Source organism: Aethalodelphis obliquidens, unplaced genomic scaffold (assembly GCF_003676395.1).
Source record: "Aethalodelphis obliquidens isolate GAN/ISIS:26980383/991018 unplaced genomic scaffold, ASM367639v1 scaffold43, whole genome shotgun sequence".
NCBI lineage: Eukaryota > Metazoa > Chordata > Mammalia > Artiodactyla > Delphinidae > Aethalodelphis > Aethalodelphis obliquidens.
The window spans coordinates 5,905,062-5,932,498 of record NW_020837987.1 but is presented as its reverse complement, the minus strand read 5'-3'; the positions used below and the strand labels follow the sequence as shown (position 1 = coordinate 5,932,498).

At 54.0% G+C, this 27,437-nt stretch overlaps 4 protein-coding genes across 10 annotated transcripts in view; 1 reads left to right on the top strand and 3 right to left on the bottom strand.

Moving 5' to 3' along the window:
- Positions 1-22: 22 nt before the first annotated feature.
- TBCB (tubulin folding cofactor B) lies at positions 23-8,406 on the bottom strand. The gene is made up of 6 exons (XM_027079053.1): positions 7,984-8,406; positions 7,443-7,586; positions 3,999-4,095; positions 3,072-3,263; positions 451-523; positions 23-295 (listed from the first exon to the last, which is right to left on the bottom strand). Exons 1-6 carry the CDS (start codon positions 8,095-8,097, stop codon positions 181-183), a joined length of 735 nt encoding a protein of 244 aa, XP_026934854.1. The 5' UTR covers positions 8,098-8,406; the 3' UTR covers positions 23-180.
- POLR2I (RNA polymerase II subunit I) lies at positions 8,377-9,934 on the top strand. Of its 2 annotated transcripts, XM_027079080.1 has the most exons (6): positions 8,377-8,779; positions 8,858-8,912; positions 9,205-9,278; positions 9,366-9,440; positions 9,548-9,599; positions 9,831-9,934. In XM_027079080.1, the coding sequence occupies exons 1-6, from the start codon at positions 8,721-8,723 to the stop codon at positions 9,891-9,893; spliced, it is 378 nt and encodes a 125-aa protein (XP_026934881.1). In that variant the 5' UTR covers positions 8,377-8,720; the 3' UTR covers positions 9,894-9,934. The 2 variants fall into 2 exon arrangements, with proteins under 2 accessions (XP_026934881.1, XP_026934880.1); XM_027079079.1 differs by lacking the exon at positions 8,858-8,912 and having other exon boundaries at positions 8,492-8,779; positions 9,831-9,932.
- OVOL3 (ovo like zinc finger 3) lies at positions 9,889-14,879 on the bottom strand. Its single transcript, XM_027079070.1, is given in 5 exon segments — positions 9,889-10,196; positions 10,712-10,843; positions 10,846-10,912; positions 11,697-11,798; positions 11,801-14,879. Coding segments are annotated over 5 exon segments (639 nt in total). The 5' UTR covers positions 11,930-14,879; the 3' UTR covers positions 9,889-9,987.
- Positions 14,880-16,441: 1,562 nt separating this feature from the next.
- Positions 16,442-27,437, bottom strand: part of WDR62 (WD repeat domain 62) — a 45,826-nt gene continuing 34,830 nt past the window's right edge. Inside the window, exons 20-32 of one of the 6 annotated variants that reach the window (XM_027078858.1) lie at positions 27,221-27,354; positions 24,747-24,799; positions 22,548-22,766; positions 20,595-20,722; positions 20,169-20,272; positions 19,707-19,814; positions 19,264-19,398; positions 18,857-18,971; positions 18,592-18,733; positions 18,452-18,512; positions 17,587-18,270; positions 16,879-17,036; positions 16,442-16,784 (exon numbers count right to left, since the gene is read on the bottom strand). In XM_027078858.1, the coding sequence (XP_026934659.1) occupies positions 16,521-16,784; positions 16,879-17,036; positions 17,587-18,270; positions 18,452-18,512; positions 18,592-18,733; positions 18,857-18,971; positions 19,264-19,398; positions 19,707-19,814; positions 20,169-20,272; positions 20,595-20,722; positions 22,548-22,766; positions 24,747-24,799; positions 27,221-27,354 (2,305 nt within the window). In that variant the 3' untranslated portion in view covers positions 16,442-16,520. Of the gene's footprint in view, positions 16,785-16,878; positions 17,037-17,586; positions 18,271-18,451; positions 18,513-18,591; positions 18,734-18,856; positions 18,972-19,263; positions 19,420-19,706; positions 19,815-20,168; positions 20,273-20,594; positions 20,723-22,547; positions 22,767-24,746; positions 24,800-27,220; positions 27,355-27,437 lie in introns of those variants that run through there. The other 5 variants (XM_027078859.1, XM_027078857.1, XM_027078860.1 and 2 more) reach the window with 5 other exon arrangements.

Here is a 27,437-nt window from a genome sequence, read left to right as displayed (position 1 = left end):
CATTAAGTCTTCCAAACACTTCCCAGGTTTCCGGCAAATTTAATACATGTGTCTCAAAAGTCAATGGCGAGGGTCAAGTGAATAAAATAAAAATGGGGTCATGGGGAAAGGGCCATGGACACACACAGGGAAGGGCAATAGGTGAGTTAGCTGGAGCAGGGGGGTGCCCTTCCTTGGGCATCACATCTCGTCCAAACCGTAGTCCTCCTCGGGGAAGTCCCCCACTGTCACAACGGATGGCTTGACGAAGGCGCCGTACTTGGCCTGGCATTCAAAGTAGCGTTTCCCATTCACACTGCAGGGCATGATGGGGAAGGCAGTGTCAGAGGGCTCCTACTCCAGATGCCAGCATGGCTGGGCTCCCCCAGTAGTACATGTATGCACTTACACATAAATGCACACATACGCGCACAGAGGCACACACACAGACGCTACACGGGGGATCTCTACCTGCCATCGTTTTTCCCTAGCGGCTCATCATAGCGGACACCGATCCAGTAGCCAGGCTTGAAATCTGTAAGTCCTGCCCAGGGGAGAAATCCCAATGAAACCTCCTTAGGCAGTTCACCCCAGATTCGCACCTGCCCACTGAGTATAAAGCCTGTCCTGGCAAAAACCACTCCTTGCTACCACCCAGGACAACCACCACCTCCTGCCCACGTCAATATGGTAGCCCCCTTCACTGGTCTCCCTGTTCCTACCCTGACCCCCATTCACTCAACACCCCCAGCCAAAGGGGGCTCTGTAAAAATCAAAGGGAAACAGCACCACTGCCTTGTCCCAAATTCCTCAAAAACTGCCCGTCTTGCTCAGCATAAAACCCACACTGCTTATGGCCAAATGATTTCTGACAAGGGTGCCAAGACAGTCCAATGAGGAGAGAACAGTCTTTCCAACAAATCGTATTGGGTCAACTAGATATCCACATGCAAGAGAATGAAGTTGAACTCCTACCTCACACCATAACCCAAAATTAACTCAAAATGGGTCAAAGACCTAAATGTAATATGTAACACTATAACACCCTTAGAAGAAAACACAGGTTTAAATCTTTGTGACCTTCTATTAGGCATTGACCTCTTACATATAATGCCACATGCATAAGCAAAAAAAGAAAAAAAAATTGGACTTCATAAAAACCAAAAATGTTTGTGCTTCAAAGGACACTATCAAGACTGTAAAAAGACAACCAACCCACAGAATGGGAGAAAATATTTGCAGATCATATATCTGATAAAGGAATTGTATCTAGAATACATAAAGGACTCTTACAACTTGTTATGGGCTGTACCGTGTCCCCCGCAAGTTCACATGTTGAAGCCCTAACCCTCAGTAGCTGAGAATGTGACTGTATTTGGAGACAGGGCCTTTAAAGAGATAACTAAGTTAAAATAAGGCCGTTAGGGTGGGATCTAATCCAGGCTGACTGACATCCTCATAAGAGGTTATCTGGACAAAGACTCCAGGGATGTGCTAGCCCACAGAGGAAAGACCATGTGAGGACACACAGAGAGGGTGGCCATGTGCAAGCCAAGGAGAGAGGCCTAAGAAGAAATCAAACCTGCCAAAGCCTTAATCTTAGACTTCCCGCTTCCAGAACTGTGAGAAACAAATTTCTGTTTTTTAAGCCACCTGGTGTGTGGTACTTTGATACGGCAGCCCTAACACACCAATCAACAACAAAAAGACAAACCACCCAATTAAAAACTGGGCAAAAGATCTGAATAAGCCATCTCTCTAAAGAAGATCTACAAATGGCTGTTAAGCACCTGAAAAGAGGCTCAATATCATTGGCCATCACAGAAACGCAAATCAAAACCATAATGCTCTACCACTTCATACCCATTAGAATGACCGTAATCAAAAAGACAGGTAATAGTAAGTGCTGATGAGGGCGTGGATTAACTGGAGCCCTCATTCATCGCTGGTGGGAATGTAAAATGGTGCAGCCATTGTGGAAACAGTGTGGCAGCTCCTCAAAAAGTGAAAGAGTTACTCTGTGACCCAGCAATTCCACTCCTAGGTACAAAGAAATAAAAACACATGTCCGCACAAAAACTTAAACAAGGATACTCAAAGCAACGTTATTTGTAATAGCCAAAAAGTGGGAAGGAGCCAAATGTTCTTCAACTGATGAATGAATAAATAAAATGTGGTGTTGCATACAATGCAATATTATTTGGTAATAAAAAGAAATGAAATACTGCCACATACTACAACATGGATGATCCTTGAAATTATGGTTCTAGTGAAAGAAGCCAGTCTCAAAAGACCACGTATTATATGACTCCATTTAAATGAAACTTCCAGAATAGGCAAGTCTATAGAGACATAACATAGATTAGTAGCCAGCTATGTGGACTGGGGGCGCTGGGGTTTCAGAAATGGGGAGTAGCTGCTAATGGTTATAGCGTTTCCTTTTAGGGTGATGAAAATGTAAAACTGACTCTGGTGACGGTTGCACGATTCCTGTGAACTAAAAGCTAATGAATGATACTCTTTAAATGGGTGATTTTTTTTTTTGGCTGTGTGGCGCAGCTAGGAGGATCTTAGTTCCCCAACCAGAGACTGAATGTGGGCCCTTGGCAGTGATAGTGTGGAGTCCTAACCACTGGACCGCCAGGGAGTTCCCTAAATGGGTGAATTTTATGGTATATAAGTTTTATCTTAATAAAACTGTTATTAAAAAACCCCAAAAAACCCCACACTGCTCTCTCCTGTCTCCGAGGCCCAGCACAGTCCAGCCTTGCCCATGGCCCGGGTGTGCCCTGATCACTTCGGTCTGTGCTTCCCCTATCACAGGCCTAATAATTCTGCCTGTTTCCCCATCTCAGCTCTGACCACTGTGCCCCCAGGCTTTCACCTCAGAATTGATCCCTCTGGCCTCCACTTCCTCCATCACAATTCAGGTGATGTGGCCTCTGCTTCCCACTTCCCTGCCGTGAACATACCAGGCTGTCAGAGTTAGCCCCTGGGTCCGTCTCCCTTCCTGGACTGAGATCCCCTTGAGGGCTGGGTCCCCAGCACTGCCCACCTCAAGGCAGGACACGAGGCCCCGGTGAGCCACGTACCTACATACATGACGGTGCCCCGGCGAGGGGGCTGCCCAGGCGCCTGCACCTCACAGCGGCTGCCCACGGGGATGGCACTGGCCTGGGCCTCCTCCTCAGTAAGGCGCTGGGAGCTCTCGGCCTCCTGCTGTGCCCGCTCTTCTTCACTGTATCGACCTAGCTTGTTGCGCTTCAGGAAGGAGCGGACTGAGTCTGTGGGTGGGGTAGGGGGTGAGGGTCAGACATGGGAGACCACCTGGGAGACCTCTGGCCTAACGAGATAATCTGCCACCCGCACGGGGCCAACACTCCGAGGGAAACGCTTCCGTGCTGGGTGTTGAAGGGCTGTCACCCAAGCCCCCCAAGTCTCCCACCACAGCCCTGGCCTCTCCCCAGGACCCCTGGGCCTCCCCACAATCCCGAAACTAAAAGGAAGGTGCCTGCTTGCAGTCTTTCGCGGCACCCCATCCTCCCGTCCCTTCAGTATCATGCTTGCCTCCACCCAGGCTCGGAAACCTTCATCTTCCCCACCACACATTCTCACCTGTCCCCACATGCCCGCACCCCATTGTCCTGTCGGTTCCACGTATTCTACCATGCTCTGTCCCCTACACCGTGCCCCCAGCGTGACCCTGACCGCCCCCCTATCTGACCCCACATACACACCCCAGACCTTCCTCTCAGGCCCCCTCTACTTTCTCATGGCCCTGTCTGCCTGCCTGCACTCGGCCACACCCCCCAGCCTCCATTCACACCTCATGCCCGTCCACCCCTGACTGTTCTCCCATGAGCCGTCTGTCCCCACGCCAACCTCACCCCACCCCCTCCACTCCCCCATGCTTGCCTGCCCCACTGCCCACACCACCGACTCGCCCTCAGTGTCCCCGTCTATCCTGTCTGCTCCCCACCCCCTCCCCTAGCCCCCACCCCTCCTTGTGCACCCCGTACTTTGCCTCTGGTCGTAGGCTTCTTGTGAGATCTCGTATTTCTCCACCTTGGACATGTCCTCATACTCCCCAAGACGGGCACCGCTGTGGTCAATGACCTGTAGTGAGGGGAGGGAGGTCAGTGGGGATCAGGGTCTGGGCAGAGAGGCCTGGGATGCTGCGGGGGGCGAGTGTGGCTGCACGTTGGAGTGTTCCGTATATTTAAGTCTCTCCTGTCTCGGAAAAACCACATTACTCTACCCTCACCTTTACCCCAGCCTTCTTGCCTGCCCTGAGCCCAGCCGAAGGGGTGAGAGCAGGTGTCTACAATGGCCATCTCCCTCTCTACCACCCACCCAAGGCCCTGGAGGCTGCATCTGCTTCCAGATGACCCCTACATACTGACATCCACATCACTGATGGCCCCAGGACACTGGAACCGAAGGGCAGAGCTCGGGCCTTGCTCATGAACCCTCCGGGCAGTGTGTCTATCCTCTCTGGACCTCTGGGACCCTCCTAGGCTGACCCCAACTTCCAGATCCTGGTGCATCTCTTCTGTACCACCCCCAACATTTATTCACTCATCACCTGATGAGCTCCTCCAAGGCACCCAGCTGGGCCCCGTGCTGGGTACTAGGGACACGGTACAAAAATAGATCAATTCCTGCCCTCAAGGAGTGCTCATTCTGCTGGGAGGCCAACCAGAAACAAATGCACAGAGATGGGTATTAAACACCAGATGACGACAAGGTTCTATGCAGACAAATACAACAAAGAGGCTTCTGGAAGGAGGGGATGTCTGAGACAGGCCTGAAGGAACAAGCACAAAGTCCCAGATGTAGAAATGTCTTTAGCTCCTTTGAGAAACAGCAGGGCCAGCACGGCGGCAGTGGAGTGAGCCAGGGGGAGAGTGGGAGACACAATAGATCACTGCAGACTTTGGCTTTTACCTAGAATGAGATGCAGCCAGGGAAGGGCTCAGCCAGGAAGGCTCTGATCTGACACAAGTGTTTACACGCTCCCTCAGCTGAGTGTGGGAAGCAGATGGAGGGGCACAGGGATGGGAGCAGGGAGACGACTTGTGTGATGGTCCAGGAGGGAGAAGATGGAGGCTGGGCCAGGGTGGGGGCAGTGAGGGAGGAGAATCTGGATTCTGGATAGATTTTTGTGGGTGGAGCCCATGGATCTGCGGACAGATTAGATGTGTGTGTGAGGGAAAGACAAGGGTGAGGAACACCCTAAAGCATTTGGCCTGAGTCACTGGGCAAAACTGAAACGGCCCTTATTTCTGGCTAACGATCACTAAGAAGTTCCACTTTCTATATCAGGGGTTTTTCTAAGTTTGAGGTTGCTGTCATTCGTTGTTGCAAGAAATATGTGTGAGGGCTTCCCTGGTGGCGCAGGGGTTAAGAATCTGCCTGCCAATGCAGGGGACATGGGTTTGAGCCCTGGTCCGGGAAGATCCCACATGCCGCAGGGCAACTAAGCCTGTGCACCACAACTACTGAGCCTGTGCTCTAGAGCACACGAGCCACAACTACTGAAGCCCGCGCGCCTAGAGCCTGTGCTCCGCAACAAGAGAAACCACCACAATAAGCCTGCTCACTGCAACAAAGAGTAGCCCCCCGTTCGCCATAACTAGAGAAAGCCGCGTGCAGCAACGAAGACCCAACGCAGACAAAAATAAATAAATAAATTTAAAGAAAAGAAATATGGGTGATATTTATAAACAGAAAAAGAATTTTAGAAAAAATACAAATTCTCCAGAGGCTCCACCTCTGGGAAACTTTCCTTGTATGGCCTCAGAAGTCAGCACCCTGTCTATACCTGAATCCATGTGTGAAACCCTCCTGTTTGAGGAGGCCACTGCCCTGCCTGACCCCCCAGCATCCCAAGGCTGAGACTGCCCAGGTCAGTCCCAAGTCAGTCCTATGGGCTCAGCACAGGCCCGACCTGCTCCCACAATGGTCCAGGACCCATAACCTCAACTGGACTATGGAAGCAGTCTCCTCCTTGGTCTCCCTACTCCTCTGTCCTCCACTGTCTGTTCCCCACATGCAATCAGAGGGAGCCTGTGAACACCTGAGTCAGACCAGGACCCTCCTGGCTCAGAGTCCTCCCCTGGCTTCCACTTCCCACCAAAACAGGACAGGTCACTCTTCAGCCCCTGTACCCCACTCTGCTCCCTCCCACCTCAGAGTGTTTGCACATGTTGTGCCCTCCTCCTGAAGCACGCTTTCCCCTTCTTCAGTTAACTTCAGGTCTCTGTTCAGGCAGCACCTCCTCCAGGAAGTCCTCCTGGATCTCACTGATGGGTCAGGTTCCCCAGTATAGGATCCCCCAGCTCTGTGGTCTCCTCCTGCATGGCCCTCATCTCACTAACCCTTTACATTTGTTCCCGTGAATATTTAGCTAACGCCTACCGCACTCACTGGACAGAGCTAAAACACAGACCTTCTCAGACTTGATTCACAGCTATATCCCTGGCATAAGGTGGATGCTCAGTGAACAGTTATGAATAATTGAAAGAGACAAAAAAGACCCAGTTCTCTGGGTACACTAACTTCTGCAGCCATGCAGACTGAAGTAAAAATTCTAGCTATGTCTCTCCTCAGGAAAGTAAATTCCATACTGAAACTAAGTTTTCTCTTCCGCAAAATAGGGTTAATTATGCCATTTTCCAAGTCTTATTTTATGCATTCAACTCATCATTCAACAATGTTTCACTGAGCATCCTCTCTGTGCCAGGCACTGTTCCAGGTATTGGAGAAAAATACACAGTATGCCACAGGTGATTAGTGAGAAGGACAAAAATCAAAGAAAGTGGGAAAGGGAGGAGGTTTAAATTTTATACTGAGGGCAATGAAGCCCTCACACCCGGAAGGTGACATTTAAGTAAAGACTGGAAGGAAGGAGTGAGCCATGTGGGCATAGAAAAAAGAAACATTCAGGCACAGAGAACAGCACATGCAAAGTTCACCTGGGATGCTAGGACGTCTGCAGAGTTTTGGGGGGCGGGGAAGACTGAGGACAGAGAGGATGATGTGAGCTGATGCATGCAGAGGTCCTCTGCGTTCTGGCTTCTCCCAATATGTGAGCCTCTTTGCTCACCCTGACCCACCTCACACTCTGTTCCCTCTGCCTGGAATGCCCCTCCTGCCTCTTCTCTTAGGTCATCCTTCAGATCTCAACTCAGGCATCCCTAACTTCAGGAAGTCCCTTCTGATACCCCGAGGTGGGGTCAGGCACCTCTTCTGGATGCCTCCAGTCCCCTAGGCTTTTCTCAGCCCAGTCCAGACCAATCTGGCTGCCAATGTCTGGTGATGGGTCTGTCTCTCTCACTGCTGGACTGGGAGCTCCATGAGGTTAGGGCCTATTTTGGTTATCGCACAGCGCAAAGCACATCAAGCATCTATTGAATAAATAAGTGAACGGAGGGGAGGGATCCCAGGTAGGGAGGCCTCACATGGATGCGACAGCCGTCATCTACGGGGTAAGAGCCCAGCAGTGCATCCTCCTGATCCAGCTTGCTGTAGAACTTGTCGTCAGGTCCATACAGCTCCAATTCCATGCAAGAAGCAGGGCTGCCCACAACCAGCTGTAGTTTACACTGTGGGGATAACAAGATGAGGAGGCGGGGACGAGGTGGAAGGCTGTCAGTGGCCCCACTCGCTGACCTGAGGCTCCGCCCTTTGTATCAATAACCATCACCCATTCCTCGCTCCTCCAAGAGACCTACCATTTAGGACCCACCTGGTTATCCCTGGCCCCACCTCCTCTGGTCTTGCCCCCACTCCCTGAAACCTCTTTTTTTCTCTGGCCCCGCACCCATTCTCTGGAACCTCAGGTTCCCTCTGGCCCCGCCCGCTGAGGTCCAGTCCAGAACCTCTGCAACCTCGGCTTATCTCTGGCCCCTTCCCTGCGCTGGGGAAGACCCTCCATTTCTTATTGGTCCCGCCCCCTCAACACTAGCCCCGCCCCTCAGGACCCCGCCCCCACGGCCACACCTTGAACTCAGCTATGGTGAGGCTGCGACTGTACCGCTTCTGGGAGCGAAAACTGTTGAGTGAGCTGCTGATGAAAATGTTCACTGTAGGCGCCGACAACCCCGTCACCTCCATCTCGCCGCGCCCTGCGGGGTCCCGCAACCCAGTCAGCCGCCTCACACCGGCTCCGCAGCCGCCGCCGCCGCCGCTTCTGGGATATCAGCCCCTCCCCCTGCTCCCGGACCTGGCCAATCGCCGCGTCTCTTCGCCGCCGCCTGGAAGAAGTCCTGGGTAGGCCCAGCCAATCCTGAGAAGTCTCTCACAGTGCACAGTTCTTCCAATAGCGTCACGGGAAACGGCCTGGCGGGCGAAGGCTGAAGCCGAGAGGAAGGACTGGCAAGAGCTACCCCTGTCCGCGCATGTGCACTGGCCTTCAACCTGCAAAGAGCCAAGGCCTCTCCATTTACACTCAGCACTTTGAGGGTTACGTGACGCATCATTTTTCCCGGTTCTCGTACCACACTATTCTGTAAACTGGGGAAGAAAGGCCCAGAAGTTGGAAGCCATATTCTAGGATATCAAACGATTGAAGCAAGTAATTAATCAAACCTCAGCTCAGATCAGCCAGCACAAAGCCACTGGGAGCCATTACATGTGCGCAGCTCCTCCCCTCTTGGCGAAGCTAAGAGATCTGACCCTTCCCGCGACCTGTCGCGCGGCTGAGCAAGCGCTGAAGGCTAGGCGGGCAGTGAGTCGCCATGGAACCCGATGGGACCTACGAGCCGGGCTTCGTGGGTATTCGATTCTGCCAGGAATGGTGAGACCCGGCCAGCACTGTGGAAGGGGAGCAAGTAGTGGCCCCAGTACTGACCTCAGACCTCCCCCCTCCCCACAGTAACAACATGCTTTACCCCAAGGAGGACAAGGAGAACCGCATTCTGCTGTACGCGGTGAGCGCGAGCCAGCCGGGCGCCCCGGTGTTCCGTGACCGGCCCACAGGTTCCCAACGTGGCCCGGCCCTACTCCCAGTGCCGCCCCATCCTGGTCTACCCTCCCAACTGTCCCCCTAGTGAACCCGACTTTCTCGTCTTGCCCATCCGCGACGTGATTCTCGATTACACCCAATGATCCCAACCTCAAGACTCCATCCCCTAGTCATCCCCTCGGGGGAAGGCCATGCCCTCCCAGTCCCATCGGGGATCTCTCTGTGACCCCCTTCCCGCCACTCTCGCCCTCTCGCAGTGCCGGAATTGTGATTACCAGCAGGAAGCCGACAACAGCTGCATCTACGTCAACAAAATCACGCACGAAGTGGAGTGAGTGGCAGGGCCCGAGCTCGGAGACGGGGTTGTTGGCTTGGGAGGCCCGGTCTAAGCATACTTATTCACCCTTTATTCCCTCAGCGAACTGACCCAGATCATCGCTGACGTGTCCCAGGACCCCACGTTGCCGCGGACCGAAGACCACCCTTGCCAAAAGTGAGCGCGCAGCTGGTATTGGGGAGGGAAGGTGGCTCATCCTCACCGGACGGAGAAGGGAGGAGGGAAGGGTATGGCAGGCTCTGAGTGGCTGACTGTTCTCTCAGGTGCGGCCACAAGGAGGCGGTGTTCTTCCAGTCACACAGTGCCCGGGCCGAGGTGAGTGGTGAGAGCAAGGCTTTAGGAGTGACCTGGGCCTGGTCCTTCCCAGGGGTGGGGATACCAATATTGGGGAGATCCTGCCCTTCCAGGCATCTCGAGCTGGACCTTTAGTAGTGGGGAAAGCCCCCTAGTCTGTTCTTTTGGGGTGAGGCTTCTCTGGATGGAGGTTCGTGTTGTACCCAGCCCTGTGGATCCAGACCCTTCCTAACCGTACATCCTTTCTGCCAGGATGCCATGCGCTTGTATTACGTGTGCACAGCCCCACACTGCGGCCACCGCTGGACCGAGTGAACCACTCTCCCCCTTGTGTAATAAATGCTGTGTTCTATGCGTGCCTTTCCTCTGTTTATTTCCCTCTCATGGGTTGGACACAGGGTTCCCAGTCTCAAGCAGCGTGGTGCAGGGTGCGGTGCTGCGCGTAGGCGTCAGGCCTCGAGCTGGTGAAGCCGCAGTCCTCACACACATGTAACTTCTCACGGCGCTCACGATAAGCGTAGCTGGCCAGCTGTCCGTGTGCCTTGGCAAGATGCACTTCAAGTGAGCAGCGCTGCGTGAATGCTTTCCCGCAAGCTCCGCAGCGGAATGGCCGGATCCCTGCGCAGGTGGGCCAGAGGGAGAGAGGACAGACAGGGCAATGGCCCCCAGACCAGCACCCTCTGACCTCGCCCTCCGTGAGCATTCCCCCTTTCCTACTCCAGGTTCGCCAGACCTCGGCCTGCTTCCCACCATCTGCTACCTCCACCCCGTGCAAACGTGGGAGCTGTGTGTCCCCACCCTCCTCACCAGGATGTTCCTTCCCCTGGAGGAGAAGGAGGGAGGCTTTCCCTTGCACCCTTCAATATGCGACCTGAATCCTGTAACCAGTACCTGTTTTCTCTTTGTATCCCTCAGCAGGCCCCCACCTTGGCACCACCCCAACACCCACTGGCTGGGAGCTGAGGTGCATGGTATTCCCAGCCTCCTGAAGGCTGAGTCTCTGCCCCACTAACACATGCCCCACTTGTGCACGGAACTCAAGTGCACAGAAACTCCACATCCCATGCACCTCCCTCCATTTCGTTCCATCCCCCCCCAGCAGCGCCTCCCAGTCAGTCCCTGCCGCCGCTTACCCATGTGAGTCCTCACGTGCCGTTTGAGGTCAAAGGCGTCGTGAAAGCCCTTGCCACAGTAGTGGCACACGTGGTGGTGGGCAGGGCTGTGGCACTTGAGGTGCCGGGTCAGCATCCGCTGCAACGGGAAGCCTTGGGGCAGAGGGGGCAGCCAGGCATCCCAGGGCCCCTAGGAGTGGCAGTCATTGTGCCCTGGGAGGGCTGTGGGAGGGACATGGGAGTTAGGACCCCACCCCACCCCTCCACTGGACCAAATGGAGCACCTAGAACTGGGAACCAAGGAGGTCTGGGAAGGCTGGAGACTGCAGTTTGTGCGTGCTTATGCCACCCTCTCCCCAAGGTCTTCACTGACCACCCTGCCCCCCATCGCCCTTTGTTTTCTATTTCTCCATAGTACATACCATCTTCCAACATAATATTTTTTTCCCCAATTTTATTATCTATACCTGCAGCTCCCACCAGATTATAAGCTTCAGGAAGGAATGAGTTTTTGTCTTACTCCTCAACACCCATTGCCTAGGACAGTCCTGGCTCCCAATAAAAACTGAAATAATCTCCAGCACATTTACATCCCGCCTAGGGCTTTCCTTTTTCCAATGCACGCACAGCTGAGTATCCCTTCTGAGAGACCCCAAAGCTCCTCCCCCATCCCCCATCCAGCTCCTGTCACCTTGTCTGATTCTCTGACGTAATGCAAACCACCACCCATTATTGGTTTGAATCCTGTTCTTCTGCCCCACTGGGCAGAGAATCCCTGGGGGCAGGGGCTGTGGCTGCCCACCCTGGGGAAAGGGTACTTGGGGTGAGGGCTAACAGTGAGCCCACTACTAAAAAAGAAAAGGCATTTCCAGCAGAGAGGACAATGGGTGGGAAGGTCCCGAGGCTGGAGTGGCACGAGGGGGTAAGGGGCAGGCAGGTTCTCTGGAGGCTGAGAGCAGGCAGGGATGAAACTGAGCAGGGTCTTGTGGGCCAGCTGCAGACTCACCGCTGCCCAAGAGTCCCAGAGGCCAGAAGACTGGTGTGCCAGTGGCCCCCCCAGCCTGCTGCAGTCTGAGGAGAGAAGCCAGATGATGATGCTTTGTGTCTCCCCTGCCCCTCACCTCTAGGCCCAGTGAGGGGCCCACCTGGGACATAGGCATGTCCCCGGAGCTGGTCAGGCAGGTGGCCCCAGTTGGGTGGCTGTGGATGCCAACTCCTGACCAGGAAGGCGCGGGGCATCACCACCGGGAACAGCTCCCCCCCACACAGGGCTGCTTCCTCCACCTGCTGTCAGACCTCAGGCCCAGGAGGACTATTCCAGGTGGGAAGGGAGGGGGAAGTCACAGAGAGGTCTCATTCTCTCCATGCAAATTTTGTGACAGGCCCAGGGGGCAGACTTAGCTGGCTCCAGTTACCTCTGCCTTGGGCCCTGCCATTCCTCCGCCTTCTCCTCTGCCAGGTTCCTGAGGGTACTCTCCAGCCTCCAGGGGAAGACAAGCACTAGGGCCCCCCGGGAGGTCAAGCAAGGGCAAGACTGGAACCTAAGCAGCCCTTGGGGGTGGAGAGAGGAAACAGAGACCCCAGTGGGGCTGAGTGTTTTTCCATATTACCAGCAGACCTGAGGGTCTGTTTGCCAAGCAAATCAGTCACTACCTGACATCCAACAGCCTGCTTGGTTATTCAAATCACAGCAGCCGTCTGAGGAAGCAGAGGAGGGGGTGACTGTGATTGCTTGCTCCAGAGGGTGGAGAGACAGCAGGGTCCAATTGGTAAGGTCAAAGTGAGGATCCAGCCTGTGCATCTTCAGGCGGGAAACTCTACCTCTCTGATCCGCAGATGCCCAGAGCCGACGTTCAGCCGGAAGCACTGTTCAAGTGTATGGGGTATCACAATACTGGTTTGTTACTAGTGCAGCTCCTAGTAACTCCCTCACTCTCCTACGGTCCAGGAACTATAAGGGGTCACCTGACACAGCCAGGGGCTCCCAGGACCCTTACCCCAGCACTCTGGCCAGGCTCCGTTCTAGATTGGTCATTGGCTTCTTAGCCAGGGGTTAAGGATTTTGAATATTCCCCATGCAGTTACTTTCACTTATTCACCCAACAATTTTCTGATCTCCAACTATAGGCCTAGCCTAGCTCAGCACTGAAAATGACATAAAGGTCCATGGGGGAGACACACCAGTGATAGTCCAGAATGACCAAGGCTGTGATGGGGGAAGCACAGGCAGAGTGACCCAAGCTTCAATGGGGAAAAGCCAGGGGGCTCAGGGGACCCAGAAGAGGCTCCTGATCCAGTCTAAGGGTTCAGGGATGACTTCCTAGGTGTGAGCCTTGAAGGAAGAAGAGGTTTCTGGTAAACAGGGAGGGTTTTCCAGGCAGAGGAACAGTCTATAAAAGGCTTGATGGTGAAAGAAGCAATACTTATTCATTTCTTCACATTCCCTGAGAGTCAGTCCGGCTAAATTCATTTGCGGAAGCAACAGAGGAAGCGCTGGAAGCCTGCTGGCCCAGAGCTTTGCCACTTTCTCTCTGCAGGACCTGGGGCAAGTCACATCTTGTCTTGCTGAGCCTGCTTCTTCATCTGGAAATGGGACTGAGTCTTCCTAGTTTGTGTTGAAAATCCATGTAGATCACCCAGGGCGAGGATCTGGCATGCAGCAGACATATAAATGCGGGTTGTTCAAAAGTCTTGAAGGGTGGGGTGGCTAGGCAAGCATCTGAGTTTCAATCAGCCCATGTAAAATGGGTTTTTTTTTTTTGGCTTCACTGCATGGCTTGCGAGATCTTAGTTCCCTGACCAGGGATCGAACCTGTGCGCCCTGCAGTGGAAGGGTGGTGTCTCAACCTCTGGACTGCCAGGGATGTCCCTGTAAAGTGGGATTTTAAGTGTCTCCATCTCCCAATTGTTGGACTTAACGCAGCTGTGACTGGTGTGCCTGGCCTGGGTCGGCAGCCCAGTATCTAGGACCTGACCGACGCAGGGCCAGATGCACTGGGGCCAGAGGCACTGAAGAACAAGCCAGTGAGCAGGTTATGGGAGCCATTTTGTTTGTCTCAGGTGCCCAGTTCTCCATGCCCAACACCACATCTCTTGGGACAACTGGTTCCTGAGTTGTTGCTGAAAACACATTAGGGAAAAACCCTGGGGCCGGCTATCTTTACTTGCCCCCAGGTCCCTTTTCTGTCCTGCTCTATGTCCTGGGAAGCTGACCTGGGTGGTCAGTATCATTTGGGCTCCTGGGCCCTCTGGCTTCCAGTGGGGTTTAGACAATGGGGAGCCTGGCAGAAGATGGGGGAGGGGTTCCCCCAACTCCCTCCCTGTGGGGTTGCCAGGAACACAACTCCCCTCAGGGCAGCTGTCTCCAGGATTTGCTCTTCTGGGTTCCACTTTGCTCCCTTGTGCCTTGTGTGGGGAGTAACACCTCTCCTCTGTTACCAGTCTAGGGTCATGCACTGGCCCTGAGGTTTCCCTGTTCCCTGTCCACTTCTCTGCAAATGATCCCTCTGCTAAGCTCTCTTTCAAATATCCCACGTAAGCATGCTGTCCTCTTGCTGCTGGCGCACTGTCGCATGCACACACATTCATCAGCTGTGGTTTCTTAACCAGTCGGTTTGTCTGAGGAAAGTCTGGTCCTTCCAGGGCTGAAGAGCTTGGCATTACGAGGTGGAGACTGGCAGACACACTGGATCCTACCAGCCCACCTTCCTTTTGTGCTGAGAGAACCCAATTTTGTTGCAACAGTAACAGGCCCAGGACAGGGGAGGTGGCTGGTCCAAGCAAATTAAAGGCATCTCCAATCCTGTTGCCTGCAACTGCTCTGAAAGCGGAGGCATCTAAGAAGGCTTTGCACTTTTTCCCCACTATCCTGGTGGCTGCCCTGCTTTGTGTCTTTGCTCCTGGTTGGGTGAAGGTGTACTGCTGGGAGCTATGGCAGCCATGTTGCCACCATGAGGGCCTAAGCTGGAGAGTGAAACTCAGACTCACAGAGGGTGAAATACAGCAGGAACAGAATCAAGAGTAACAAATGTCCCTTTAGCTTGGGGCCCCTTAAGCCAGGTGTTTGCTACCTGGAGTTGAAGAGTTAACTATGATACAGGGTGGGAGGAGGGGTAAAATCAATGAGGGACCGAGGCTCAAGGTGGTCCCCTGGGTGTCCAGGGTCCTGGAAACCAAACACCTCAGAGATCTTAGGCACCTGTGGCCGAGGCAGGCAGGGGCAGGTCAAGTGGGTCTCCAGTCTGCAGGGGTGGCCAGTGGGCCGGGGCAGGGAGAGGGAGCCTTGAGAAATAAACAATACTGGGCATCTTCCCAAACACCAAGATCAGGCATTTTATTTAGGGGAAAAAAACTGTATTGTGAATGTGTCTTGGACTTAAATGTCATGAAGCAACAAGGCCCTGCCCAGTGGGACCCATTCTTCCTCCCACCTCCTCTCCTACCCTCGCCCTGAGCTCACTCCATTCCAGCCTCCTGGCTTCACTGCTATTCCTTTCATGGACGTCTGAGCTTGCCATGGGGCCTTTGCACCGGCCTTTGTCTGCCTGGATACTTGCCTGCGTGTCCACACGGCCTGTGCCCTCTATCAAGCCTCAGCTCCAACATTACCTAAGAAAGTCCTGTAACCAGCACAGGGAATGCCCTCAGTTTACCTACAGTTAGACAGTTATTTTAATTTCTGTCGTGTTTCACTTTCTAGAAGGTGAATGCCACGAGGGCAGATGCTTTGCTTGTCCTGTTCCTTGATCTACCCCTACCGTGTAGAGCAGTGACAGCAGCTGGGACCAGCAATTCCTCGGGGCTGGTAGGATTTTTTTCAACAACTGCATGATTGGTTCAGTGTTTACAGGGCCAACAGAGAGCCACGTCCTCATGTTAAAGAGTCTGGCTCTACCACCAGGCAAGCCTCATTTGACTCTCAACTCTATGGGACCCGAGGCAAGGCACTGGATCTCTCTGAGCCTGTTTCTGGTGGGCCGTGATCACCAAACAGAGCAGTGAGGAACTCACAGGCAAGTGGGGGTTCAGGCCAAGCAGGCTGCACAGTACGACTGTGCTCTAGGAGGGTTCTGCTCCTGCCGGCTTCCTTTTTACAGACTTGGGACAGTGAGGGCTTTTGTTGTCACAAGAGTGTCCTTCTTAGCAGACATGCCACGTGGCTAGATGCCGGCTGCCTAGGGAAGCTGGTACCAGTGCTGGGAGCTCATGGGATGTTGAAGCTGGACACAGTCTTGCTGGGGAAGAAATTACTGGTCCCAGCTGCTGGGTGGCCTAGGTATGCTCCCTGGATTTGTCCTTCCTCACTTTACCCTGCTGCAAATGGGAACAAAAGCCTGAAGCTCATAGGATCCAGCATGGGACTGGCCCAGGGGCCGTGAGCCAGTGTTGTGGCAGTATGTGAACTGGTGGCCAGGGTCTGGGACATGGTGATCAGAGGCTCCAGTGGGTTCTTGCACATCAGTAGGGGGCAGAGAAGAAGGGCTGGCCCCTCCCTAGAGTACAGCTGGGCCCCACTGGGCAAGGACCACATGTGACTCCACAGCAGCTCAGTGGGCTGGGGACAGGTGACGTGGGAGCCAGGTGCTGGGGTCATCATTATTGCAGCTCCCCAACAGTCCTGTGTTGCCCACGACAGAGTCCTGGAACAGGGCCTGGCACCGGGGCATCTGTGAGTTCCCTGGGCTCTCTACCCTCTCTCCCTGCATCCATCTGAAGGGGGCTTTGTGGATGCGCCAGAACAGGAACCACTCCTCCAAGCTGTCAGTTTATTTGCGTAAAGTAACTATTTCTTCAGAAGCAGCAGGGCTGCGGTGGAGGGGGCTGCTGGCTCTCAGTCCCCCCGTGCCTTCCTCCGCACGGCCTGCACCAGCAGCTCTGAGTAGTGTTCCAGCAGGGCACGCAAGTCTGGGCTGGCCAGGGGGCACAGTATAGGTGGGGAGGGGGGGCCTGGGTTGGGCAGGGCCTGGGCTGGGGCCACATCGGTCCCAACCAGCCAGTCGTTGGCCTCTAACTGGCTGTGGATCCAAAGGAAAGTGGAGGCCAGCTCAGTCCGTGCCTGCCGCTGCTCGGCGCCCACCTCGTCACTGGAGACCATCTGCAAGGGGCGCCCATCTTGTTAGGGGCCACCTGGGCCAGGCAGTGCCAGGGAGCCCCTCAGTCCTTTCCCCTGACCCTGGGGCTTGGCTCACCAGGTGGTAAAGGTCCAGGGCTTCTTGGAAGGTAGTCTGCAGTCTGTGCACGACGGTCCCCACATTGCTCAGCTCAAGGGGATCTGGGGGCAGTACCCTGGCTGGCCCCCTCGGTTCCCCGCAGTGTCCAGGGCAGCCCTGGACTGGACTGAGCGCATCTGGGGGTGGAGGGGACGAAATGAGAAAGACACTTCTACTTTTTAGCTGGTCTAAAGAGGCCAGTGTTGCTGGGCCGACCACAATTGTTGTCCCTCTGCCTGGGATGCTTCCCTCAGTCCCCAAGGCTACCTTCCCACCCCTTCTGCAGGTCTCTGCTCAAATGCCACCTTCTCCCTAAAGCCTTTTCTCATCATCCTGTTTAAAACTAACCACTGCTCCCACCTGTCACTCCCTAAACCCTTTCTTTCTCTTTTTCTCAGCACACATCGCTTTGTGATACACTGAACACTTTCCTTACTAGATTTAGTCTGGGCGTCTCCCCCAGTTAAGGTGTCAATTCTCTGTAGTCTTGTTTACCACCAGGTCCCACGTCCCCAGGGCCCAGAACAAAGCCCAGCACAAACGAGGTACTCACTAAATATGTAAGGCAATGAATGAATGAGTGGCACAGCGCCTGTGGCCAGGTCAAGTGCCCACCTTTGGAGCTGAGCCAGCTGTTACATGGGATGAGCTTAGGGGACAATCCCTTGTCCCAAGGATGGTACTCACCAGGGGTGGGCTCCAGGAGGGAGGTGATGCTGCCAGGGACCCCAGGCCTGGCCTCTGGAAGTGGGGGGCTGTTGGGATGGGAAGGGGTATTGAGGGACTCGGTGGCCAGGAACCTTGGGAGAAAGGTGGCGTTGTGGAGTCTTGGGGCACTCCCATCCACAGGGCTGGGGGCCAGGAAGCTGGCTGTTGTGACCATGACATTGGGCTGGATGGCCACAGGCTCCTGGGACCAGACACACATGGTGGGAGGCTCCAGTTGGGGTGGGGGCAACACAAGTCTGTCACAGATGCTTGGCAGGGTGAGTTTCAGGCTGGCGCGGGCCTCATGGTTGCCCCGGGAGGGCAGGGCAGCTTCTTGGCCCTCACTGTCAGAACTGGGTGTCACTGTGGTGGTAATGACTTGGAGCTCCTGGCCCAGGGAGGCCAGCTCCCCCAGGGACGAGGACCTGCACAGAGGCCTGGCCAGCTCATCCAGGACAGGGCCCTCACTGTCCTCAATGGAAATGCTGTGTGGTATCCTGGCACAGGAACTGGCAGTGGCCTCCATGCAGGAGCGGGCGGCAGGGGTGTGGAAACCCTGAGCCAGGCCTGGAGTGGGTAGAGCTGTGGGTGTCGGAGGCTTCTTGTCTGTGGGCAGCACAGAGGAGGGCAGGATGCAGGGCGCCAGGCCTGTGAGGCAGGGGGCTAGAAAGGAAGAGGCAGCTTACTCTCACACCCCAGCTCAGAGCTGATGGACAGGGAGCCCCAGCCAGGGTGGCTGCAGGGTCTGAGTGGATCCTGTCCATCCCCACCATGGCTCAGCTAGGCACCCAGGGCCATTTGCTGAGAAGGCTAGGGCTTTTCACCTGGGGGTGGGGACACTCACTCAGTGGGGACCAGGCTTCCAGGGTCTCGAGGGGCTCCTCAGCCTTTCCCCCAGAGATGACCTGCAAGCATAGCCTTGAGGTGAGGATAAGGCCACCAGGCTCCCAGCCCTGTCTCGAGGGAAGCGGCCCCAGTACTCACATTGGTCCTGCCTGGGCAGGTGTAGCCAGTACCTGCTCTCAGGGGCTCTGCTCTGGGCGGGCTCCCCCTGAGATCCATGAGTTTGACCTCTGGGGATTTCACGAGGTGCAGGGGCAGCCGGGAAGGGAAGGTGTGGGTGAACCTGTAGGGGGGAAAACAGGTGGTTGTGGCTGCCTTGGGGGCGCCTGAGGGCACACAGCCCCTTCCCACGGAGAGACAGAGAGCTGGAAGGCGGGATGGGGTTCACTAGTTCACCAGCTCCCACCTGGTTGTCTTCTGGAGGCGGGAGAGGAACTGGCCTGAGATGCTCAGCCGGGGATTGAAGAAGTTGTCCTCGGCCTCAGAGGCCTTCAGGTCTCTCAGGGATCCGTGGAAGGGCTCTAGGGCAAGATGCCGAGGGCGCCCTCAGAATCCCTCCAGCCAGCCAGCCCTGGGCCCAGGCAGACCCACAGACCAGCAGACAATCCTCAGAAACCCCCATCAATAGACAACACACACTTTGGGAGCAAATGGAGCAGGCAGAGAAACCATACAGCTGGGCCCCCAAGTAAAACACACGCCCTCCCACCACCCTCGCCAGTCCTGCCAGGGAAAGCCTAGCCCCAGAGAAGCCCACACTGAGCTCAGCCCTGGATGCTGCCCAGGCACGGGTCAGAGAGGGGCATGGTCTACCCTCAGGGTGGGCGTCAGTAAGTGTCTCGAAGTGGTGGCGGAGGAACTTCTCTTGCTCAGGGGTCTGGGGCAGGGAGCCGTTGGATATGCTTGGCACCTCGGGCTGGGACAACTCTTCTGTGGTACCTGGGCATCCTGGGGAGAGGAGAAGGGGGTCTGGGAGAGGGAGTGGGCAGGAGAGAACCATCAACACCATGAATCATGGCAGATGCTCTGAAAAAGCCACTGGCCACTTAACAATGGAGAAAGCTGGACTTGCCCATCACACACCCTGTTGCCACCAGGCGGAGAAGGAAGGGCTAATGCGTCTGTCTTCCAGGGGAGGAAACTGGTGCTCAGTGGCCACCAAATGCAGCGTTGATGTTGGGCCAGTGGTTATCTATCGTGACCAGCCCCTGGCCAGGCCCACACACTGCCCTTCCCCACATCTGGCCCCTACTTACCTGGTGTAGGGGGCGTCACATCAAACTGAGGGTCTGGGTCTGGCTGTGGAGGGGAGGAATGGATGGTGGTAAAGCTGCACTCCAAGTCGGCCTCTGACTCCCCTGAGTCTGGAAAACAGGGTGGGAGGGGTCAGGAGTCCAAAGCTGGGCCCTGACTGAGTCAGGTAAGGCGCTCTGGGTCTCAGGGCTTCAGTTTCCTCATCTGCAGAAAGGGGATGATAAGACCGCCCCCTATTTTTATGGACCAGCAAGGCTACACTTCGAGGAAGGTGCAGAGCTGGGCTCCCACTGGTGGGAAGTTGGGCTCCAGAATTCTAGAGTGACAATAGCAGGGACCATGCCTGTCTCTGTGACAGACTCTGGGCTTCAGAAAGGCTTGGTCAAGGTCACCATCAGTGCCCAGAAAGGGACCTGGCCACATGAACAGACTACTGCAGGGTGTACTGCCTGGTGCTCACTCACCCTCAGGTGGCCTCTGGTCCTTCGAGTCGATGGAGGGGGCCCTGAGGTAGGAGTCACCTTGCTGGTCTCCTGGCGCCCTCTCTACTTCTTCCGCACAGTACTTGCTGCAGTGCCCGTGGGCGTGGGGCGAGGGAATGATAATGTACTGGTTAGTAAACAAGTGGCCCCCACCCAGAACGCCTAGACATCTGCACCTGCTCCTGCTGGGAGTACAGCCTCACCTCTCCTGCCGCCTCCAGGGGCCCCTGCACCTTCTCCTGGAACCAGGAAGAGGCTGCAGGGCTGGGCTCCTGCACCATCCGGGCTTCACCCCCCACCCGCCTCCCTCCCACAGGCCCACTGGGAGAGTGGTTCTTCCACGGTGTGCCTACCAGCTGAGGCTTCCTCTCTCCAACTAAGGTTCTCATTGGTGCAAAAGACACCCACCTGTCTGTCCCTGTGACTGTCACCTCTGTCTCCAGGGGGTAGATGATGAGCTCGCTGGCCTCAGAAGACTCCCTCTGTAGGGGTGGTAAGGAGGGAGGCCCACAGCCATTGTCCTGGGGACTGTCTGACTGCGGGGGGAAGACAGCGCAGACATCAGAGGCAGCTGTGGCAACCAGGGCCCTCCCAAGCTGCTAGGTGTTCCGCCAACACCGACGGTAACGGTAAAGATGTAGGTAGTGATGGCAGCCCTCACTGCTGGATGCTCCCTGTGAGCCAGGGCCTGGGCTGGGGCCATGAGGAGCTCACTCTGTGCTGCCCCTGCATTATCATCAGCCCCTTTACAGATAAGGAATAGGTATGGCTCGAACCCACTAAGAGTCTATTCATATGAAATCCAAGAACAGGCAAACCAATCCATGGTGAAAGAGGTCAGAATGCTGGTTACCAGGGCTTCCCTGGTGGCTCAGTGATTAAGAATCGGCCTGCCAATGCAGGGGACACGGGTTACAGCCCTGGTCCGGGAAGATCCCCCATGCCGCGGAGCAACTAAGCTGGGCGCCACAACTACTGAGCCTGCACTTTAGAGGCCGTGAGCCACAACTACTGAAGCCCGCACGCCTAGAGCCCGTGCTCCGCAACAAGACAATCCACGGCAACGAGAAGCCTGTGCACTGCAACGAGGAGTAGCTCCCACTCGCCGAATCTAGAGAAAGCCCGCGTGCAGCAACGAAGACTCAATGCAGCCAAAAAAAAAAAAAAAGAATGCTGGTTACCTCAGTGGGGGTACTGATTGGAAGAGACACAAGGCGGTCCTCCAAGATCCCCTTCCAAGAGGTAGGAAATGCTCTATATTTTCACTTGGGTGGTGGATACATCGGTGTGTACACAGGTAGCAATTCATCAAACTATATATTTATGATTTATGCACATAACTATTTATATTATGCCACATAAGCAAACTTATATAATAGAATAAAAAAGAATTTTGTTTGAAAAATAATAGAATAAGAGCTAAAGTTGCTTCAGCGCCTTTTAGGGCCCAGACCCTGTTTCTAGAACTGGATTACTGTAAAAGCCCCCTGTGCACTTTTTTTTTTAATGACCATTTTTAAAAATGACCTTTTCTGAAATCTTTTCTTAGTCACTGTTTTTTTTTTTTTTAAAATGGTTTTATTTATTTATTTATTTTTGCAGTACGCGGGCCTCTCACTGTTGTGGCCTCTCCCATTGCGGAGCACAGGCTCCGGACGCGCAGGCTCAGCCGCCATGGCTCAAGGGCCCAGCCGCTCCACGGCATGTGGGATCCTCCCGGACCAGGACACAAACCCGTGTCCCCTGCATCGGCAGGCGGACTCTCAACCGCTGCGCCACCAGGGAAGCCCCAGTCACCTTTCTTTTTAAAAAATATTTATTTATTTATTTGGCTGCGCCGGGTCTTAGTTGCCGCGTGCAGGATCTGTAGTTGCAGCATGCAGGCTCTTAGTTGTGGCATGACCAGGGATCGAACCCAGGCCCCCTGCATTGGGAGCACGGAGTCTTAACCACTGGACCGTCAGGGAAGTCTCTCTCTCTTTTTTGTTTAAATGACCATATTTTTGAAAATCAAAGCCCAGAGAATCAAGCCTTGCTGCAGGTTACAGAGCCGGGAAGGGGTAGGACCAGGGCTCCACCTGCTCAAATGCCCCCAACTCAGGCACAGGCCTGCCCTCGGGCCCAAGCTCTTAACCCCCGAGCGACCCCATCTTCCCGCTTTCTGGTCTGCCCTGGGAAGTTTCACTGTGCACCAGGTCCGAGGCTCACCCTCCTGCCCTCTACCATCTCATGTAACCCTTTCGCACCCCTGGAGTGGGACAGTCAGCTTTATCTTTAGAACGAGAGCACTGAGGCCCCAGGTCCTGCGCCGGCAGTCATGGTGCAGGGGCTGTAGGCCGGGCTGGGGCAGGCAGTCTATACCTCGCTCAGCAGGCCCGCCAGTCTCTGCGGCTCCACTGTATCTAGAACAGAATCCTCTAGGCTCTCGGGCTTCATGGGGGTAAAGTAGCAATCCAGGTCCCGGGCATCCAGGATGGTCTTGAGAGGCTCCTGGTCAGCCCGTTCCGCCCAGCGGCCATGTGGCTGGTAGCTGCGCTTGGCGTGGAAGGCCGAGCTGTCTGCCACATCATCATCTCCTAGCTGAGGGTGACAGGGGATGGTCAGGCAGCTAGCCAAGTGCTCACCAACTCCAGTGAGGGCCCGGGACACTGCACGGACCTGCATCCAGCCTCGTGGCTTTAAACATCAATCAGAAACAAGTTCCAGATATTTGTTTTCAGCCTGAACCTTGTTCTTAAACTTTGGAAGTGCACATGCAACTGTTCCACATCTCCACATGGATGTTTATGATCTTTCAAAGCAAACATGTTGAAGACAACAACTGACCTTCCCCCTAAACCTATTCCTCCTAACGCCTTCCCTGTCTCAGTGATTCTTTGCAGCTGCTCAGGCCCCAAACTTTGAGGTTCTCCTTCATTCCTCTTATTCTGTCCCTCACACTTCCCATTGTATTTCTTCAACTCTGCCACCCAAACACATCCAAGATATGGCCACTTCCCTTCCACGGTCCCTAACCCTAACCCTGGTCCTGCCCACCACTGCCTCCTGCCAAGACTTGCTTGAGAGACAGTGGAGGGTGGGTGCTTGACAACTGAGGCTCTGGAGCCAGCCTTCTAGGGTCGACCCCACCTCCCCTAATTCCTAGCTTGACCCCAGATAAGTTACTTAACCTCTCTGGGCCTCAGTTCCCTATCTGTGAAATAACAGGGGATATGAAAAGCCCATACATCCAGGAGGATTAAACAATACATATAAAAGACTCAATAGAACCTGTACGGAGTAAGTGTTCTGTGAATATTTGTTGGATGTAACTCCAATTGTAATATGCACTGATAAGGGAAAGCTTGGGGGCCTGAGAGAGCACAGTCACATGCCTGACCTGGTCAGCAGTGCAGAGGCTGATAACAGGGAGGATTTCCCTGAAGAGCTGACATTTAGGCTTTGATTTGAGGTCTGACATTGTTCCTAAAATAAACCCTTCAACCTGGGGTTTAGGATTCTGCTGCCAACTTCTAACCCACCAGCGCCTGGCCTGCCCCTCCCTCAATTAATGATCACTCATTCAATCCCACCTTCATCTTGGTCCCTCTCTTTCTCTCACATCCAGTTGTTTGGCTCCACTTTCAAAATCCATCCAGAATCCAACCACTTCTCCCCTCAGGTCCAGCCTCCAACCTCTCCTGCCAGGATTATCACAGCAGTCCCCTCCCTGGTCCCCCTGCTTGCCCCTCAAGGTCTGTTTTGCCCAGGCAGCCATAGGGACCTGTTAACGCCTGAGTAAGAACACGACCTTCCTTGGCTCAGAGCTCTCCCTCCTGTCCATCTCACTCAGCGCTACAGGGGAAGAAATAAGTGGAGAAGGACAATAAGGGGTGTTGAGGGGACACAGCAAGCCCACACGGTTCCTCACCACCTGGTCCCCACTGCCTCTCCGAGCCCTTCTCCCCCATTCTGCCCTCATTCACCCTCGACCCAGGCATCGGGCCTCCCTGCACTTCCTGGAACATGCTAATAAGCATGATCCTGCCTCACGGCCCTCACCCTTGCAGACCGGGTTCTCTGCCTGGAACATTCTTTCCCAGGATCTGTATTTCTCACTTGCTTTAATTCTGCTCAAATACGTGAAGTCCTCCTAGTGAAGCCTTTTCTTTTTACCCTAAAATTGTCACCACCCCCAACACTTTGTATTTTCCTTCTCAACTTTTTTGTCCTCCATAGCACTGATTATCAGTTCCCCAAACACTATATAATTTACCTGTTTAATGTGGCTATTGTCCACCTCCCAAAGTAGAGAATGAGCCTGTGAAGGCAGAGATTTCATCTGCCCTGCTGGTTGCTGTATCTAAGGGCCACAGCAAGGCCTAGCCCAGGGTAGGCACTCAGTAAATATGTGTTGCATGAAAGAAGGACTGTCTAAGCGGAGAGTGGAAGGATGACAGGGGTTCTCCAGGGAAAGGAGACATGTGGAGGGGAAAAGTGTTCCCAGAAGAATGAGGAACATGGAGGAGGGCACCCCTTCTTTGTCCGCTCCTAGGCGTCCCACTCTCCGGGCAGACTCACCAGCCGCTTTGCCCAGAGTGGCAGCTTGCCGTTGGTCAGCAGGCACCGAGGATCTGGAGAGACACATGGAAACCATGAAAAGAGAATAAGCAACCCAAGAGACAACGGGTAACATAAACAGCAGTTCTCCAGAGACAACACAGGAAACGACAGACATCCAAAGATGGTCAACCTCACTAACTGTCAGGGAAGTGCGAATTTAAACAATGGGATATAATGTTTTACCCTAAGACTGACCAAAATTAAAATGCTTCAAACTATCAAATGTTGGCAAAAGTGTGGGGAAACAGAGGGCTTAACACTGACTGCTGGGTGGGGCAGTAACTGGATTTGGAGGGCCGCTGGGGTTCTCTTTTACTTTTTAATTTTTTTTTTTTTTTTTTTTTTTTTTTTGTGGTACGCGGGCCTCTCACTGTTGTGGCCTCTCCCGCTGCGGAGCACAGGCCCCGGACGCGCAGGATCAGCGGCCATGGCTCACGGGCCCAGCCGCTCCGCGGCATGTGGGATCTTCCCAGACTGGGGCCCGAACCCGTGTCCCCTGCATCGGCAGGCAGACTCTCAACCACTGCGCCACCAGGGAAGCCCTGGGGTTCTCTTTTAAAATAAAAAGTATATCCGACTTCCCTGGCAGTCCAGTGGTTAAGACTCTGTGCTCCCAATGCAGGAGGCATGGGTTCAATCCCTGGTTGGGGAATAAAAATCCCATATGCCACATGGCACAGCCAAAAAAATAAAACAAATGTTAAAAAAAAAAAAAAGTGTATTAACCCCAGGATTTAGCAATGCCAGTCCTCGGCCTGAGGCCAAGGAGTGGTCAGCACAGCCTCATTCACAACAGTGTAAAGTTAGAAAACACACAAGTGCCCACCCAGAGCAAAATCACTGGTTATGCTTCTGGTTAAAAGAGGGAGGCCTCTGTTTTGTATTCACCAACCTACAGGTCAGTAAGATAGTTTTGAGAAGAAAAAGATACAGAATGATATCTGCAGTATAATACGATTTGTGGACACAGATGTTTCCTATGGATATGCACACGTGTATATTAATGTTCAGAAAAAGGCCTATAAGGGTTCACACCAAACTCATCAAAGTGGCCACCTGAGAGAGGACGCTGAATTGGATGTGTGGGTGGTGACAAAGAGAATGAGCTTACTCTCTATTTGATTGTTTCCCAAGGCTGAATCCTCACACTGCTGTTGCCTACTAGTCAGCCATCCAGTTGGCCCCTGCCTGTTTCCTCCTTCTTGGCAGCCCACTACCCTCGCTAAGAGCACCCAGTGCTGGTCACTGTTCCCAGCCTCTCTCACAGCTGGAGCAATCATGGCCAATGGGACCTGTGAGAAGCCTGCAGGGGCTTCTGGGAAAGAGTTTCCTCTGTACAGGAGGTTCCAGGAGGGAATGTCCTCTTTCAACCATGTCTCTGAGGACACAGTGGGGGAAGGGGAAGCTGGGACAAAGTGAGAGAGTAGCACTGACACATATAAGCTACCAAATGTAAAATGGAAGGCTAGTGGGAAGCTGCTGCGTAGCACAGGGAGATCAGCTCAGTGCTTTGTGATGACCTAGAGGGGTGGGATAGGGAGGGTGGGAGGGAGGGAGGCTCAAGAGGGAGGGGATATGGGGATATATGTATACATATAGCTGATTCACTTTGTTGTACAGCAGAAACTAACACAACACTGTAAAGCAATTATACTCCAATAAAGATGTGAAAAAAAAATGTCTCTGATGCCTGGAACTTAAGCAGCCATCTTGTAACATGGGTCTAAGCCAAGGCGATATGCAGAGGGGAAGAAATTTATAGAGCGCCTGGCCTCTCATAAAGTCGCTTAGCTACCACTCTCCCTTCTGCCTGAACAAGAGAATCTGGTCTGTTTTCTGGTGAACATCACCCTGTTTTACCCCTGGGACACCCCCTTACACCCACCCGTCGCCTTTGGTCAGGTGGTTCAAGTGGAGCTGACTAAAGCCTCCTACCCTCAGGGATGACCACATAACTCAGGCCTGGCCAATCACAGTGACTCAGAAATGGGCAGGTGACTCACAGCAGGAACATGAGTCATGAACACAGGACTTTGAGCTATTAGGAAAGAAGTGCTCTCTTTTCTAGAATGTTATAACCTTGAGCTGCTGGGGATACTTTGCCCCTTGTACAGGGAGATTCTGCCTGAGAGCAAAGTCAACATGGAGAAAAGCAGAGCCAGGAGACAGAGATACATCTATTTCTTTAACATCACCTGACTACCTGGATCCAGCCATGCCTGAACCAATACTCTCAAATATTCATTTACAAGAACCAATAAATTCTCTTTCCAAATTAAGCCAGTGAGAGTCTAGGTGCTATTACCCTGAAAAAGTCCTGACTGATATGATTACTGAGCTTCAATATGTGCCAGGCTGTGAAAACAGAGTAGTGGCCAAAACCCAGCAATGATCCCTACACTGAGAGGTCAAAATAGGGCCCCTTTCCCAACCTGGATCCAAACTCTCTTTCGATGGTGTCTTTAGTAACTCTTCAGGTTCACATTCTTCCTCCAGCTTATCGTCCGTCTGCTCTCCAGGGCTTAGGGAGCAAATCTCGTTGGGCATGGATGCATATGTCTCCTGCCTGAAACCAGGAAAAAGGACAGCAAGGAGAGAAACATAGGTAAATGGGGTGGTAGAGGGGACCTGCCTAGGGCTGGGCCCTGT

Bases quoted from the DNA above. Each gene is read 5' to 3' on its own strand.
- POLR2I (XM_027079079.1), top strand. From the start codon at position 8,615: ATGTGCGCAGCTCCTCCCCTCTTGGCGAAGCTAAGAGATCTGACCCTT. The intron at 8,780-9,204 runs GTGAGACCCGGC...GCCCTCTCGCAG, and splicing joins ATTCGATTCTGCCAGGAATG to TGCCGGAATTGTGATTACCA. The intron at 9,600-9,830 runs GTGAGTGGTGAG...CCTTTCTGCCAG, and splicing joins CACACAGTGCCCGGGCCGAG to GATGCCATGCGCTTGTATTA.
- TBCB (XM_027079053.1), bottom strand. From the start codon at position 8,097: ATGGAGGTGACGGGGTTGTCGGCGCCTACAGTGAACATTTTCATCAGC. The intron at 7,587-7,983 runs GTGTGGCCGTGG...TTATCCCCACAG, and splicing joins TCACCATAGCTGAGTTCAAG to TGTAAACTACAGCTGGTTGT. The intron at 296-450 runs GTAGAGATCCCC...CATGCCCTGCAG, and splicing joins CTAGGGAAAAACGATGGCAG to TGTGAATGGGAAACGCTACT.